The sequence below is a fragment of the Aspergillus pseudoviridinutans genome (assembly GCF_018340605.1).
Source record: "Aspergillus pseudoviridinutans IFM 55266 DNA, scaffold_6, whole genome shotgun sequence".
Classification (NCBI taxonomy): Eukaryota; Fungi; Ascomycota; class Eurotiomycetes; order Eurotiales; family Aspergillaceae; genus Aspergillus; species Aspergillus pseudoviridinutans.
In genome coordinates this window covers 631,715-644,251 of record NW_025091286.1, presented here as the reverse complement: position 1 = coordinate 644,251, position 12,537 = coordinate 631,715, and the positions used below count along the sequence as shown (strand labels likewise).

The 12,537-nt window shown below is 49.7% G+C and overlaps 3 protein-coding genes across 3 annotated transcripts; all 3 read right to left on the bottom strand.

Annotated features, from left to right (window-relative positions):
- Positions 1-371: 371 nt before the first annotated feature.
- acuF (phosphoenolpyruvate carboxykinase PCK1) lies at positions 372-2,804 on the bottom strand (the record flags this gene model as incomplete). The annotated part of the gene is made up of 4 exons (XM_043304535.1): positions 372-1,718; positions 2,131-2,331; positions 2,389-2,464; positions 2,623-2,804. 4 exons carry the CDS (start codon positions 2,802-2,804, stop codon positions 372-374), a joined length of 1,806 nt encoding a protein of 601 aa, XP_043160470.1.
- A 4,154-nt stretch (positions 2,805-6,958) lies between these two features.
- On the bottom strand, positions 6,959-9,074 carry Asppvi_008668 (putative plasma membrane antiporter; the record flags this gene model as incomplete). The annotated part of the gene is made up of 9 exons (XM_043304534.1): positions 6,959-7,314; positions 7,373-7,474; positions 7,524-7,890; positions 7,940-7,988; positions 8,039-8,451; positions 8,507-8,680; positions 8,739-8,845; positions 8,893-8,961; positions 9,020-9,074. The coding sequence occupies 9 exons, from the start codon at positions 9,072-9,074 to the stop codon at positions 6,959-6,961; spliced, it is 1,692 nt and encodes a 563-aa protein (XP_043160469.1).
- A 1,506-nt stretch (positions 9,075-10,580) lies between these two features.
- On the bottom strand, positions 10,581-11,480 carry Asppvi_008667 (PEX11 family protein; the record flags this gene model as incomplete). The annotated part of the gene is made up of 3 exons (XM_043304533.1): positions 10,581-10,743; positions 10,800-11,277; positions 11,414-11,480. 3 exons carry the CDS (start codon positions 11,478-11,480, stop codon positions 10,581-10,583), a joined length of 708 nt encoding a protein of 235 aa, XP_043160468.1.
- Positions 11,481-12,537: the final 1,057 nt, after the last annotated feature.

The following is a 12,537-nucleotide window of genomic DNA, read 5'->3' as shown; positions in this document are numbered from 1 at the left end:
TCACTAATCCCCGAAGCGTCAGTGTTTGTTGGGAGCCGGACTACAGTGCTCCTGGGCATTATTTATTCCGCACCTTTCCCACCACGTCGACCTCTTTTGATTACAACTACACTGCACCGGCTACAATGACCCACTCGTTGAACTCAACTTTTGCATTCTAGATAGTGCGATAAAGGTATTATCTCCCCAAGGAGTAAGCCAATGACGGGAATCAGGGTGAAGAGGAAATAGCAAAAAGGTTTGAGTACCTGACTTGCGTCTTGCAAGCACACACATGATCACAGAGCCAATTCATGTCCCAGAAAAAAAGAAACGCAGCACGCCATGCAATATATTGACAAAGCAAAAGAAATGAAATGAGGTCAAACAATCTACTGGGAGGGAACGGGGCCAGCCGCAATAACCTCCTTGGTGGCTTCGTCTGCGTACTTGGAGAAGTTCTCGTTGAACAGCTTGGCCAGCTTGTTGACCTCGTCAGAGAAGCTCGTCGAKGCGGTCCAGCTGTTCTTGGGGTTGAGCAGCTCAGAGGGCACACCAGGGCAGGTCTTGGGCACGTGGAGGTTAAACACGTCGTAGGTCTCATACTCCACGTTGGCGAGCTCGCCGCTGTGGATGGCGTCCAGAATGGCACGGGTGTACTTGAGAGGGCAACGCTTTCCACCAGTAGTGGCGCCGGCACCGACCCAACCGGTGTTGAGCAGCCAGGCGTTGGTCTTGTGCTCGGAGATCTTGTCAGCGAGCATGCGGGCGTAGCGCATGGGGTGCAGGGCGAGGAAGGGCTGAGCGAAGCAAGACGAGAAGGTGGCCTGGGGCTCGGTCACACCGTCTTCAGTACCGGCCATCTTGGAGGTGTAACCCGAGATGAAGTGGAACATGGTCTGCTCGGTGGTGAGCTTGGAAATGGGAGGCAGGACACCGCGGGCATCGCAAGTGAGGAGGATGATGTTCGAGGGGTGCTTGTCCGCAATGCAGGGGATCTTGGCGTTCTCGATGTATTCAATGGGGTAGGCGCAGCGGGTGTTCTCAGTCAGGGTGGAATCATCGTAGTTGACGACGCGGCTAACAGGGTCGAAGACGACGTTCTCGAGCACGGATCCGAAGCGGATGGCGTTGAAAATATCGGGCTCCTTCTCGGCGGAGAGGCCAATGCACTTGGCGTAGCAACCACCCTCGATGTTGAAGATACCGCGGTCGGTCCAGCAGTGCTCATCGTCACCAATCAGGGCACGCTTGGGGTCAGCAGACAGGGTGGTCTTGCCAGTACCGGACAGACCGAAGAAGACTGTTACATCACCATTCTCACCCTCGTTGGCCGAGGAGTGCAGGGTCAGAACGTTGTGCTTCACGGGCATCTCGTAGAAGAGAATGGTGAAAACACCCTTCTTCATCTCACCGGCGTACTCGGTACCCAGGATAACCATCTCCTTCTCGGCAAAGTTGATAGCTACCGACGTAGCTGAGGTCATGCCTTCGGTGAAACGGTTGGCAGGGAAAGAACCGGCGTTGTAGATAACGTAGTCGGGGTGGAAGTGCTCCAACTCCTCGCGGGAGGGGCGGATCAGCATGTTGCGCATGAAGAGAGCATGGTAGGCGCGTGCGCAGACGACACGGACGCTGATGCGGTATCTCTCATCCCAGCCGGCATAACCATCGATGACATAGATGCGGTTACGGGTGTTGAGGTAGTCAACAGCACGTTCACGGTTGATACGCCAGACCTAACAGTAGTGGGTTAGTAATCAGCCCTATCGATAAGAAATGTGATGCAATGCACGTGATCTAAGGCTGAGCCGAGGGCGGGGAATGCGGAGAAGGCTGAAGAATTGACCAAGTCTCCGAGGAGAGCACGAGACCACACAGATGCAGGCAAAGCTGCAGTTTTTCTGTTTCACAAAGGCTGTGAAACAAATGCCTCATAGGTATCCTCAAAGGGATATGAGGCATTTGAGGCGTTCTCCAGAAAATGATTTGATGTCACAATTGTGCTGCCAAAAAAGCTTGACTCCTTTGGAATGCATGTGCAGGGGACCCCGGGAACGCTGCAAGAAATCCACTGCAAGGGGCAACAACCGAGAAGAATGCGTGATATACTGGACTATGCGCGATTTTAAATGAAATGATATCACTTACCTCAGGGGTCATAGGCTTGTTAACGGGTCCCCACCAAACGTCCTTTTCTGACGACTCCTCCTTGACGATACGCTTATCAGAAGGAGAACGGCCGGTCTTGGCACCAGAGTATGCAGTCAAGGCACCACTCGATGTAATGGCGGTACCTGTTTCGTAGACGAGGGCATCTTCGTAGAGGGCAGCGACGGAGGGGTTGGCAATCTAGGACGATTAGCACATTGCAAAGAGGGATGCAACCAGGCCTGAGGGTGGTCTTACGATTGCGACACGCTCGTAGTCAATGTGGGCGTGCTCGTGGAGCTCCTCCTCGAGTTCAGTGTGGCTCTTGCCCGGTCTGGTAGAAGTATATGTTAGCGAAGGGTTGGTCACTTTGTTTGTATTGAAGTGTGGCTCGATGAGGGCAGGCTAGAAGACAAGATGGACTTTGGGGGAGAGCGACAAGGGCGCTTGAGGGGATTCACAAGGCAGCAAGGTAGATAAGGGAAGACATACTGAACACCACCGGGGTGCAGAGCAGTGCGATTAACTGATGTGGCAACCATGTTTCTTAGAGAAGTCGAATGATAATTATTATTGCGCTGCTTTGCGACTTGTTGTTCGAAGAAATCAGAGTAGAGAGGACCAAGTTCCGGGCGGGAAGCACGGGGTATATGAATGTTCTCAGCAGGAGCCATGTTCACGATGATACAGGTCTCAAGGACAGTTTCAAGAATACTATCCGATATGCTTCTCCACAGTTCCGCGGGTGATGTCGGGGTTGAGGAACGAGTCTGCAGCGATGATGGTTAGCCGTGGAGTGAACAAAAATGCCTCTCATAGACTGCCCGAGATGACCCGAACCCCAGATGTGGGCACGAAATGGTTACGGAACAACTGGTCGGGACCACCAACCAACAAGAGTAAAAGAAAATCAGAGACGACGTACTTAGCGCTGCAAGGAGGACTGATCGGGAAAGGGATAAATTATTCTCGATGACTCGTGGATAATGGATAATAACGCACGGATAGATGCGTCGGGCTGAGATTCGGCGAGGGATTGTAAGAAGGCAAAAAGTGACGAGGCGAGAGTAATGCAGGTACTCCGTAGGTAGTAGTCCCTACGGTAGTTTAGTCAGTACTGTACGGAGTATTGCGAAGGTTCCTAAGGCTGCCAATAACGTACAATGCAGAGTGCAGCTCTTGACTACATTCCAGCAGCTGAATGCAGCAAATTTATTTGGAGTCTGCATGTGCAGGACCAGCCTTGCAACTATTACGGTACCGCATACCATTCCAGCTTGTTGGCAAAGTATATTCCCTCTGCTATTTTCTGTCTCTTACGCAGTACTGAATTTGAGTCCATTGACGGTCAAATGGAATTATGACGTTAAGGATGATCTCAACAGCGGGACAGCCAGGCCTGCTGGGTTCAAGAGGCAAAAGATCAGGGGCTAATATGGCCCAGATTGCGGGGAGTGCAAATTATCGGCTAGTACCGTATCTCGACAAAATACCTCTAGTCCTGGATAGGATAATTGGGTTGATTGTATTAACATTGTTGGTTATAGAATTTGAAGTGGTCCAGAACAATGAAAGCGACAAACCCATTCCGAAACCAACACAGAATCCCTCGTTTCTTCGTACCAGTCAGACACGACTAAATTCTCCTACCAGTTTTCCATAAAATATCATCCAGGAAACCGCAGAAATTGTCTCAGTCCAGCCGACCCGACTGCCAGAATGAAAATCATGACGAAATCGCCGGCTAAGAATTTGGAGTCGCGATGCCAATCCTGGAAGGAGGCAAATCACTTAGTCATCGCGTGCCGAGGGAAACCGGTTGCAAAATCCAATCACAAGCTTTGATTTGACATCCTAACGTCATGGGCAGAAGATATTGCCGCTTGCTCATTTTGGTTTTCGCTTCAAGGGAACTAATTTTCGAAAAAAGGGAACCGTCTTGATTATTGTTGGTTCTTGGGCATGCAACTGCAAGTACGGCGTAATTGCGCCTACAAGGGTTGCCAACGAACAGTCCTTTGATCTGACGTATCCAGAGCTCTAGCTTTTTACGGACGACTTCCGCACACGATTCTTCTGCTTGCTTCCGTCCCAAATGCTAGGGCGAAAACACTGAAACCGAAAATTTAGCAGGAAAACATTATTATTTTCACAGACACAGTCCAGACGAGTGTGGAGCAGGAAATCCATAGCACCACGGGAGAAACAGATGCTTCTCCCCTATGATCGACCAAGCCTTCTGAAGACCCCATGATGTTGTCCTCCTCTTCGGGTTAGGCTACGAAGCTGAGAATGACTACGACCTACAATTCACTATTGAACTTCTAGAGTAAATGAAGTTTTAGTTAGAGTAGGAGTCAGTCTCACTCAGCTGGTCACAGCCAAGAGCTGCATAGGGAAAACGACGGAGACCGAGTCAGTGAGACGAAAGCTAGGTAAGCTCCAATGGCAATGCTTGATGCACTGCTATCATTGCTACAGCTGTTCTGGCGCGTGAGCTCGGGAGCCTAGGGCAGGAAATTCTGCTGTACCCCGCATCCGCAGGACGCCTGGGCCACGCGGGCCTTCCCCGGACCTCTCAAAGGAGTCTTAGACTCTTGCGCTGTTATCTGGTGATCTAGTCAAAAAGAGTAAGATAGCTATTTGCGCCATTACGGAAATGGACATCTGCCCCTGAATTTGTGGCTGTGCTGCAATGATGATAAAATTGCAGACCTCACATCTTTCAGGAGTTGTCTTGTTTGACTGCGAGAAATTGAGCAGCTAGACCGTGAATAATACAGTATCTGGATAGGGTCTGTACTCATCATCGGAGAATATAGGAATACACTGAGATTAAAAGAAGCAAAGCAAGAGTCTAGAAGTGCTCAAAGCCCCTAACTTCAAACAGTCAATCTATCAGTTTCGAACAAGCGGGCTGTGCAGTTGGGCAGGCATACCAAGTGGAGACAGCCTGTTCCCAATGCGGAAGATTTAGGAAGCTATTTGATAACAAGAATCGAATTTCAGAATGTTCCCATCGAAAAATGCCTCATGTCGCACAAATAGTGCGCAATTGGTTTTTCTCTGATTTTTTCGGGTCTTTGCTAACTCGTCAATAATTATTACAGGCTTACAGCAGAGCAGAGAGACTCCCAAGCTCCGACGCAATCCGATATTTCGGGATCTAAGAATAGCCTCGACTATCTATCGACTGTGAAGTCGGAGTATGGTTTTTCTATCACGGGTTCGAACGAATAGACTCGACTCGGTCATTCCGAGGATTTGGTGCTCGGATATCCCCTTTTTAGCCTCATGTTTGGTTTTTCGCAGAAAATGGCTTGCAGCTCGTGACCGCAGTTCTTGTTTGGAGTCACCAGACCAGTTCGGAACAGCTCTATTCAGCTTCCTTGCTCCTAGCTCGTGTCAACCCCTACAACCGAGTTCTATGAATGCTTTCAACAGTGTTATCCTTCGAGGAAACCCAATACTCGTCAAATGGGTAAAGCCACAGCTCACTCGAGAAAGCCAAGCTCCAGCAAGTTACTAACTCTGCAGAGTTAAGGAAACCCACCGTATCCCCAGCATGATCCAATAGTAGCAATGGCATCCTCCCGATCCCGAATTCCAACCGGGTTGAAGTATCCACTGAATGGAGACTGTCTGACACGTTGGCTTTGTCTTCGGGTGACCGAGATGTCCTTCTTACTTCATCAATTATAGAGCAGCGCCTGATCTGAGGACTGTGACTGCCCGAATATGAGATCGGGTCGTAGGACCAGATACATAGGTCGGTACTGCTGATTACTTGGAACATAGTACTCGCGGATTGCTTAATTACATCTATGCTCTTGGGAATATGGAGCACCATCTCTCGCAAAAATGGTATGCTTATGTACATGAGGGCATAGTGATACCAAACAGATTTCCTAAACAGGCAATTTACGGAGTTAGCTGGAGATTGACTTGCATCGGATGGCAGTGATCGATCCCTACATGTCAAAGAAGACTCTGACTCAAGCATATACATGTTCTTCCTATAATGGCCTGTTCACATACTACTCACTATCTATACAACTCCTCGCTGCCTTACAGATATATATATTATGGAATTTCAACACATCCAAAACCGACACAACTATAGAAACCACCGAAGCTCACCATCTGCGCACAGAACCAGCCTCATCTACTCCTAACTACCTCAGTCACCTGCTCATCTCACCTATATCTCCTCTACACCTGTTAGATAGAGACAATCAGCTGCCCATTGGACAACCACAGACCAATCACCATAAGCACCCAAGGCGGGGCACTCGCTGATAGCCGGCGGGGTACAAGCAAAACAAACCGTCTTACTCTGTGCTTTTCTTCTCTGATTCTTCACTACCTGACTCATCTCACCCACAAAGGTACTCAAACTATTATCGCATTCATCAACAAGGTAGGTCTGCATTTGCTGTATTGACGGTCCAAACAAGCTAACCCTCACCCGCGGTTCAGATCTTCAGATCTACACCCCGCAACTCAAAATGGCCGGTCACAACGCTTGTCCCTCCTGCGGTGCTTCCATCTCGGGCGAGAACAAGACTTGCTCTTCTTGTGGAAAGGTATCTTGCGCAATCTGTATKGCTGGAAGGTGTATTGCTGACGGCGATAGACTTGCCCCGTTTGAATTCCTTGAGCGATCTCGCAGGGTGGTTTGGTTTGTTTTCAGATGGGATGGGAGAGGTGGCTTCGTCGGCGCTGCACAATGCATGAAGTTATGATGAACGATAGGAATGAAGTTTTCTGATTCTTATTATAATATCGTGACTCTAAATAAACTGTCTACCGTAAAACAACGTGATAATCAAACCATATCCGTCGTATCAACGGCTCGGTCGATTTTTTGCATGGAGTCTTGCGTGCAGGGTCGATCCGCACTTTCTTCACTCTGTCTTAGTATTGCCTCTGTGTCGTCGCGGGAGAATCGCCGCGTTTGCGCTTCCTCGTCCGGTGCGCGGGAAAAGCGGTTGTTCACCAGTATCGAGTGTCGTCCTGGTTCGACTGTACTGTTGTTCGGGAGGGGCACGTTCTCCGACAGGAGGACGACTTCCACTGGGTGATCGCAGATACAGGGGACTTTGAATACCTTGTATAAAGCGTTGAGCGCGGGGACGGACAGGCCATGCACGATGATGGAAAACAGAACCAGCCAATACACAACTAAGGAGCGTTAGAACATGCATTTACTCTCCGTGAAAGACAAAGAGGGACATCATACCTGGAGCGATGGCAGCAGTAAGATTGTTGATTTCTCGATCACTCCTCCCGGGTGCTGGGAATAACCGACGAGCGTATTCTGCATATGCAATCGCCCCCACGCCTACTCATATCCGTTAGTCCAGCCCTGATGCCACGGCGTCACGACTCACCAATCGGCCCGAAGTATCCCATGAACAATGCTTCCTTCCAGTTACTGCACACCTTCGGCATGAACCGGTATCCGAGCAGGATCGCCGGCATACGACGGAAAAGCAGGATGAGGAATCCCAATACGATCAGCCGCCAGACTGTGATGCCCGTTGTGTCCGGCATATGAAATTGATCCCATGGCATCACCGCGCCGAGGTACATGAAGATCCCGAAATTCAAGAGCGTTTCCAGTGCCGAGTTGAAGGCGTCTTGCCGGGCCTGCGACTCGGCGTGATACAGCCCGTCCCAGTTCAATGCGTTCCCGGCCACGAAACAAGCCAACGTCTCATCGGAGCCGAAGCAACCGCACGTGCTGACAATGAATAACTAAATGGCATCGTTAATCCTGTTCTAGCACCAACTACAATAAACTTACCCCAATAGCCACAGGCATGAGGGCGAAACATTCGTTATCGATCCATCTCCTGTTGCAGTGGTGAGTGGAGGTCTCGAAAGCACGTCATCCGTCACGTACCTCTCAGAAGCGAGATTGAGAAGCTTGCGGCTTACGAAGCCTATGACAGCACCATATCCCGAGCCCAATACCACCATATAGAGGACACCTTCGATAGCCCAGTGTCTCAAAGCGCAGGTAACTCCACCACCGAAACGTCCGATTTCAGCCGTGCCCAGCGAGTCCGGGATCCCCCTAGCCAAATCAAACTCTCCCAGACTGACTGCGTTGTCAGGTGCCTCGGCGTACCGCAAAAGTGCCATAGCCAGTAGTAGGAAGGGGAAGCCAAATCCGTCATTACCCCCTGCCTCGGACGAGATGAATTCACGGAGAGGACGACGAACATAGTTGTCAGCAAAAGGGCCCTTGGCGATTGCTTGAGACAGGATAGGATCTGTACATGCTACACAGGAGCCAATTATGAGAGCCGACAGCTGTTCTCGAACATCAGTAACAGATTGCAACGACCGATGACAGAGGCCCACGCACAAAGGAAATACGTGGAATCATGAGCATGATGCAACCAGAGGTCGCAAGCCAACCGATKGCAGTGAGTGGAAGTAAGCAGAGGGTCATTTCCTTGAACCGTTCCTTCAGATATTTCCTCGGCAATTGATATCCAACTTTGACTAATTGGATGCCGATGACCAGGCGAGCCAAATCCTAGGCACGTCAGCATATGACTACCCAGATAGAACCACTCAAATCCGGCAGAGCGTACGTATGTGATACCGTGGTCCCCATCGCCATTGTTGCCGGCCCATTGGGAAACCTTGACAAACCTCGCCGCAGCCGGTCCAAAAGCGATGCCAGTCAGGAAAGCAGGCACTAGTCATAATCAGCAATGATCGGATCCTCCAGAGAAGTAAACATACAAGCTTCACCCAGGTACCATCGTTGTTTGATTTTCAGCGATATGAATCCGAATAGGAGGATGTAGGTGCCTTCGATTGATAGCGAGTCAGCGATCATCACCCATTCAATTGCCTTGAAAAGTCATACTTATTACCGCCAATACAACGTTGAAGTTATCTATATCGAGAATAGGGTGTAACATCCTTTCTCGAAATCGACCGCAAAGGACAGTTAAGGTAGGTTGACCGTAGAGACAGAATGCCCTCAACTCTCTAGACAAGTCTCGCAAGGCTTGCGCAGAGAAGCCCAGTTTGCCGATAGCTTCATTGACCTGGTGAGTCCTCAACACCTTCAAGACTCGATAGAATGGCTTTCAGAACAGAGGCATTAGCTTTGGCAGGATGGAAACCTCCGGAAAAGCTGGCAAGGGATAGGCATGGATAAGGATTCCAGCTTGAGCTCGTCATTGTTATGCATCCCTTTTGTATCGTTGCCTGCCTTCAAACCAAGGCACGCTGGGTAATTGCATGCTTGAGTGGGTCATATTGGCCCTTGCAGGACGAACTATTTGGCCATATAAAGCTTGGCTGCACAAAATGAGACTGATCGACGGGCTACGGGGGTGGACGGCAGATCTCGGGGATGAGTCCTCATTTTTCCAGTAAGGATGAAGGAGAGACGTCGCAAAGAATGGCCGATAAATGCCTAGAGGTCGAGACGTTCATGAGCCGACATGCTTCATCGTTGCCTATGGCCCGTCCTGTGGTGATCCGACATACTTGACATCAGACCTGCGGCATGCCGAGAATGAAACTCGAGCTTGAGTCTATCAGCGTCGCTCTAACCATTACCAGCACAGACATGACGCCAAATCTTCAATTGGTTAGTCACTAGGGAGGTAGTCACCAGAAAAAGAAACTATTATGACGGGAAATTTGGAGCTGATCGATAGCCTACAATAGCAATCAGCCAATGTGGCCTATGCCCGAGCTATCTTTTCGGCGTCCCACTCTCAAACCCCTGAAGAGGGAAAAGAACCTAGAATCATATGTGGTATTACAACGTCAAATATTATTGTGCAACTGCTCAAATCAGTAAGGTATGATCGAATCCAATTGACAGTGACACAGGTGAGAATAAGGTAGTGACAAAAGTGTAATTCCAATACACACAAACAATGTTGGCATCCGCCGCCAGTTCCCGTTGACACCTCAGGCCTAACACAAGTATTTCACATGTGAAATAATCCCCGTTTCACATGATGCGGACAAACCATACGAAAAGCTGCATGTGCCTAGCATGATAAATCTCTGCAAGAGTGAGACATATCATTCAAGTCTGAGGTAACGATCACCAGGAAACAAGGTATGAAACTTAATGCATACCATTGATAACTATATAGCATGAACGAAAAAAGGTGTATTCGATAAAAGTTACATTACGTTCATGAAAGACAGAGAGTAGCGGGAAGTGGCTTCAACCGTCAAACCGAGCTCAAGAAGCCCAAAATTGTGAAATAAAAATTCTTGTCTGAGGTGGGAAATCTCCTCACTTTCAAACACCCATCGCACTGCTCGGGACGCGACGGACCTAAATCCATAAGTGTATGACTCGCACAACCTTGGGCTGAACAAGTCAAGAATACCCCGTACCTCACTCAGGAGCTGATTTCACCCGCTCAGTGAGAAGGGCAACCGATCACATTCATCTATGCAGTCTTACGCCACTGCGCCCACACTCCGATCAAACTGCTGATAGTACCGGCAATGCCCACAAGACCGTCATCGAGGGAGGCAAGACCAAGCGCAGAGACGGGAACGGTCAAGTCGCAGAGATCGGAGATCAGCTGGATACGGGCGGCGGCACGTTCCCTGATAGCCGTCAGTACACCATTATTACCAAACAGGATTGAGGCCAGATAACATACTTTTCGAGCTTCTTGGCTTCTACGACACCCTCTCCCTCCTTACGGTCGAGTGTCTTCTCCTTCTCCTGGAGCCTCCACAAAGTGTAAATTCCAGCGACGGCGCTGCAGGCCAATCCCGCCATCCAAGAGCGGTAGGCAGACTCTTGCAACCGCTTGGCCGCAGCAAGCTTTTTGACACCGATCACGTCGACGACAGTGATGGTATCGAGAGTCAGGTAACCGGCATAACCGAGCTGACGGCCAATGGCGAGGTACCGAAGCACAGGATCGATGGGACTCTTGTTGTCAGCGGCAAGCGCGGCAGCCTTGAGGTGCTCCACGAATTTTCCAATTCTGAGGATCTTTCGTGTTGTGCCGAACTGCTTCTTGATGGCATTGTAGGGATCGATGGCGGACTGGGGGCGGTTGGTGCGGTAAAGGTACCAGGCGTAGAAGCGGGAGAAGTATTGCAGAGTACGCAAGATCTTGTCACGACCGACTGCAGATCATTAGCAACCGTCACTTCCTTGAGGGTGATCAAACAGGGTTGCGAGAGAAGACAACAGCATGTCGACCAGTGTTCCGCGTTTACTCCCCATCCCCTCTTCTGATCAGAGTACAAGATAACGACGTACCAGTTGTCGCGACAAAGCGCAAGTAGTGCGCCAGAGCAGGATGATAAACCAGAGCGTCTGCAACCATTTTCGAAATATGAAGTCTTGAATGTTCTCGATGTTTTACTCGTGGTTAATTACTCCGACGATCGGTCTCAGGGAGGGTAAGGTGCCACTAAGGAGATGACAGACCAGCTGATAGGGTCAGACAAAGAAAACGAAGTTGATGAAGAGAAACAGAAATACGGAGACAAAACCCCCACAAACAAAGGAAGAACAAAGGAAAGATGGAGACGGGGATAAATTAGTACCTTAGGAAGAACGCGGAATTGGCGTCCGGGGGAGGATGGATCACGGTCGGCAAATGACCCCCCGGGGATGCACCGTCGTCTGTCACCATCAACCTCGGTTCATCCAGCACGTAGACTTGTGGAGGAACGGTGTATGGAAATCACACTCCGACCTGTGAACCAAAGCTATTTAGCTTTTAATCTATGTTCCGTAATACTCGTCTTGTCAGACAGTTACAACGCACATTCATATTTGCGTCATACAAAAGGAATATAGAGATGCTTTGCCAGTAGACATTGCATGAAGTTCTACTTTGCTCACTCGTGCCCTCCATCATCGGTCACGTGACAGGTACGATATCGGCTCCGAGTTCTTGACATTCAGGTCAGAGCACGCAAGGAGTTATGTAAGTTGATCGAACACGAGATTAACAGCATAGAGACTACTGCAAAGCGGTTACAATAACTGAGTCATCATGTACCATATTTTTTGGAGTCCAATGCTTAGAGGTATAGTACATCGTGCAGCGGGCAATCGCAAGTCTCCTGGCTACGCAGCCGAGTCAACCCATGGAAACGTCAGCACGGGACAGTTTTTCTCTACCAATAAAATTTCTTTCGGGGTATTGGGCTGTTACGCTGCTCGGGCCTTGAAGTAACTCGCTGGCAGGTCGCTTGGGGCACATGGTGCCTTTTCCAATCCTATGGAACTCGTGGCTAAGGTCACCTTTCTTGAGGGTCGCGGGCAGATCTTCGGCTATCGGCTGTGGTAGAGGGCTAGCAAATGGAATGGGCCTCAGTCAGCGGGCAGGTTGATGGGCGATGACGTTGTGCGGAAGATATGATGCTGAGTGG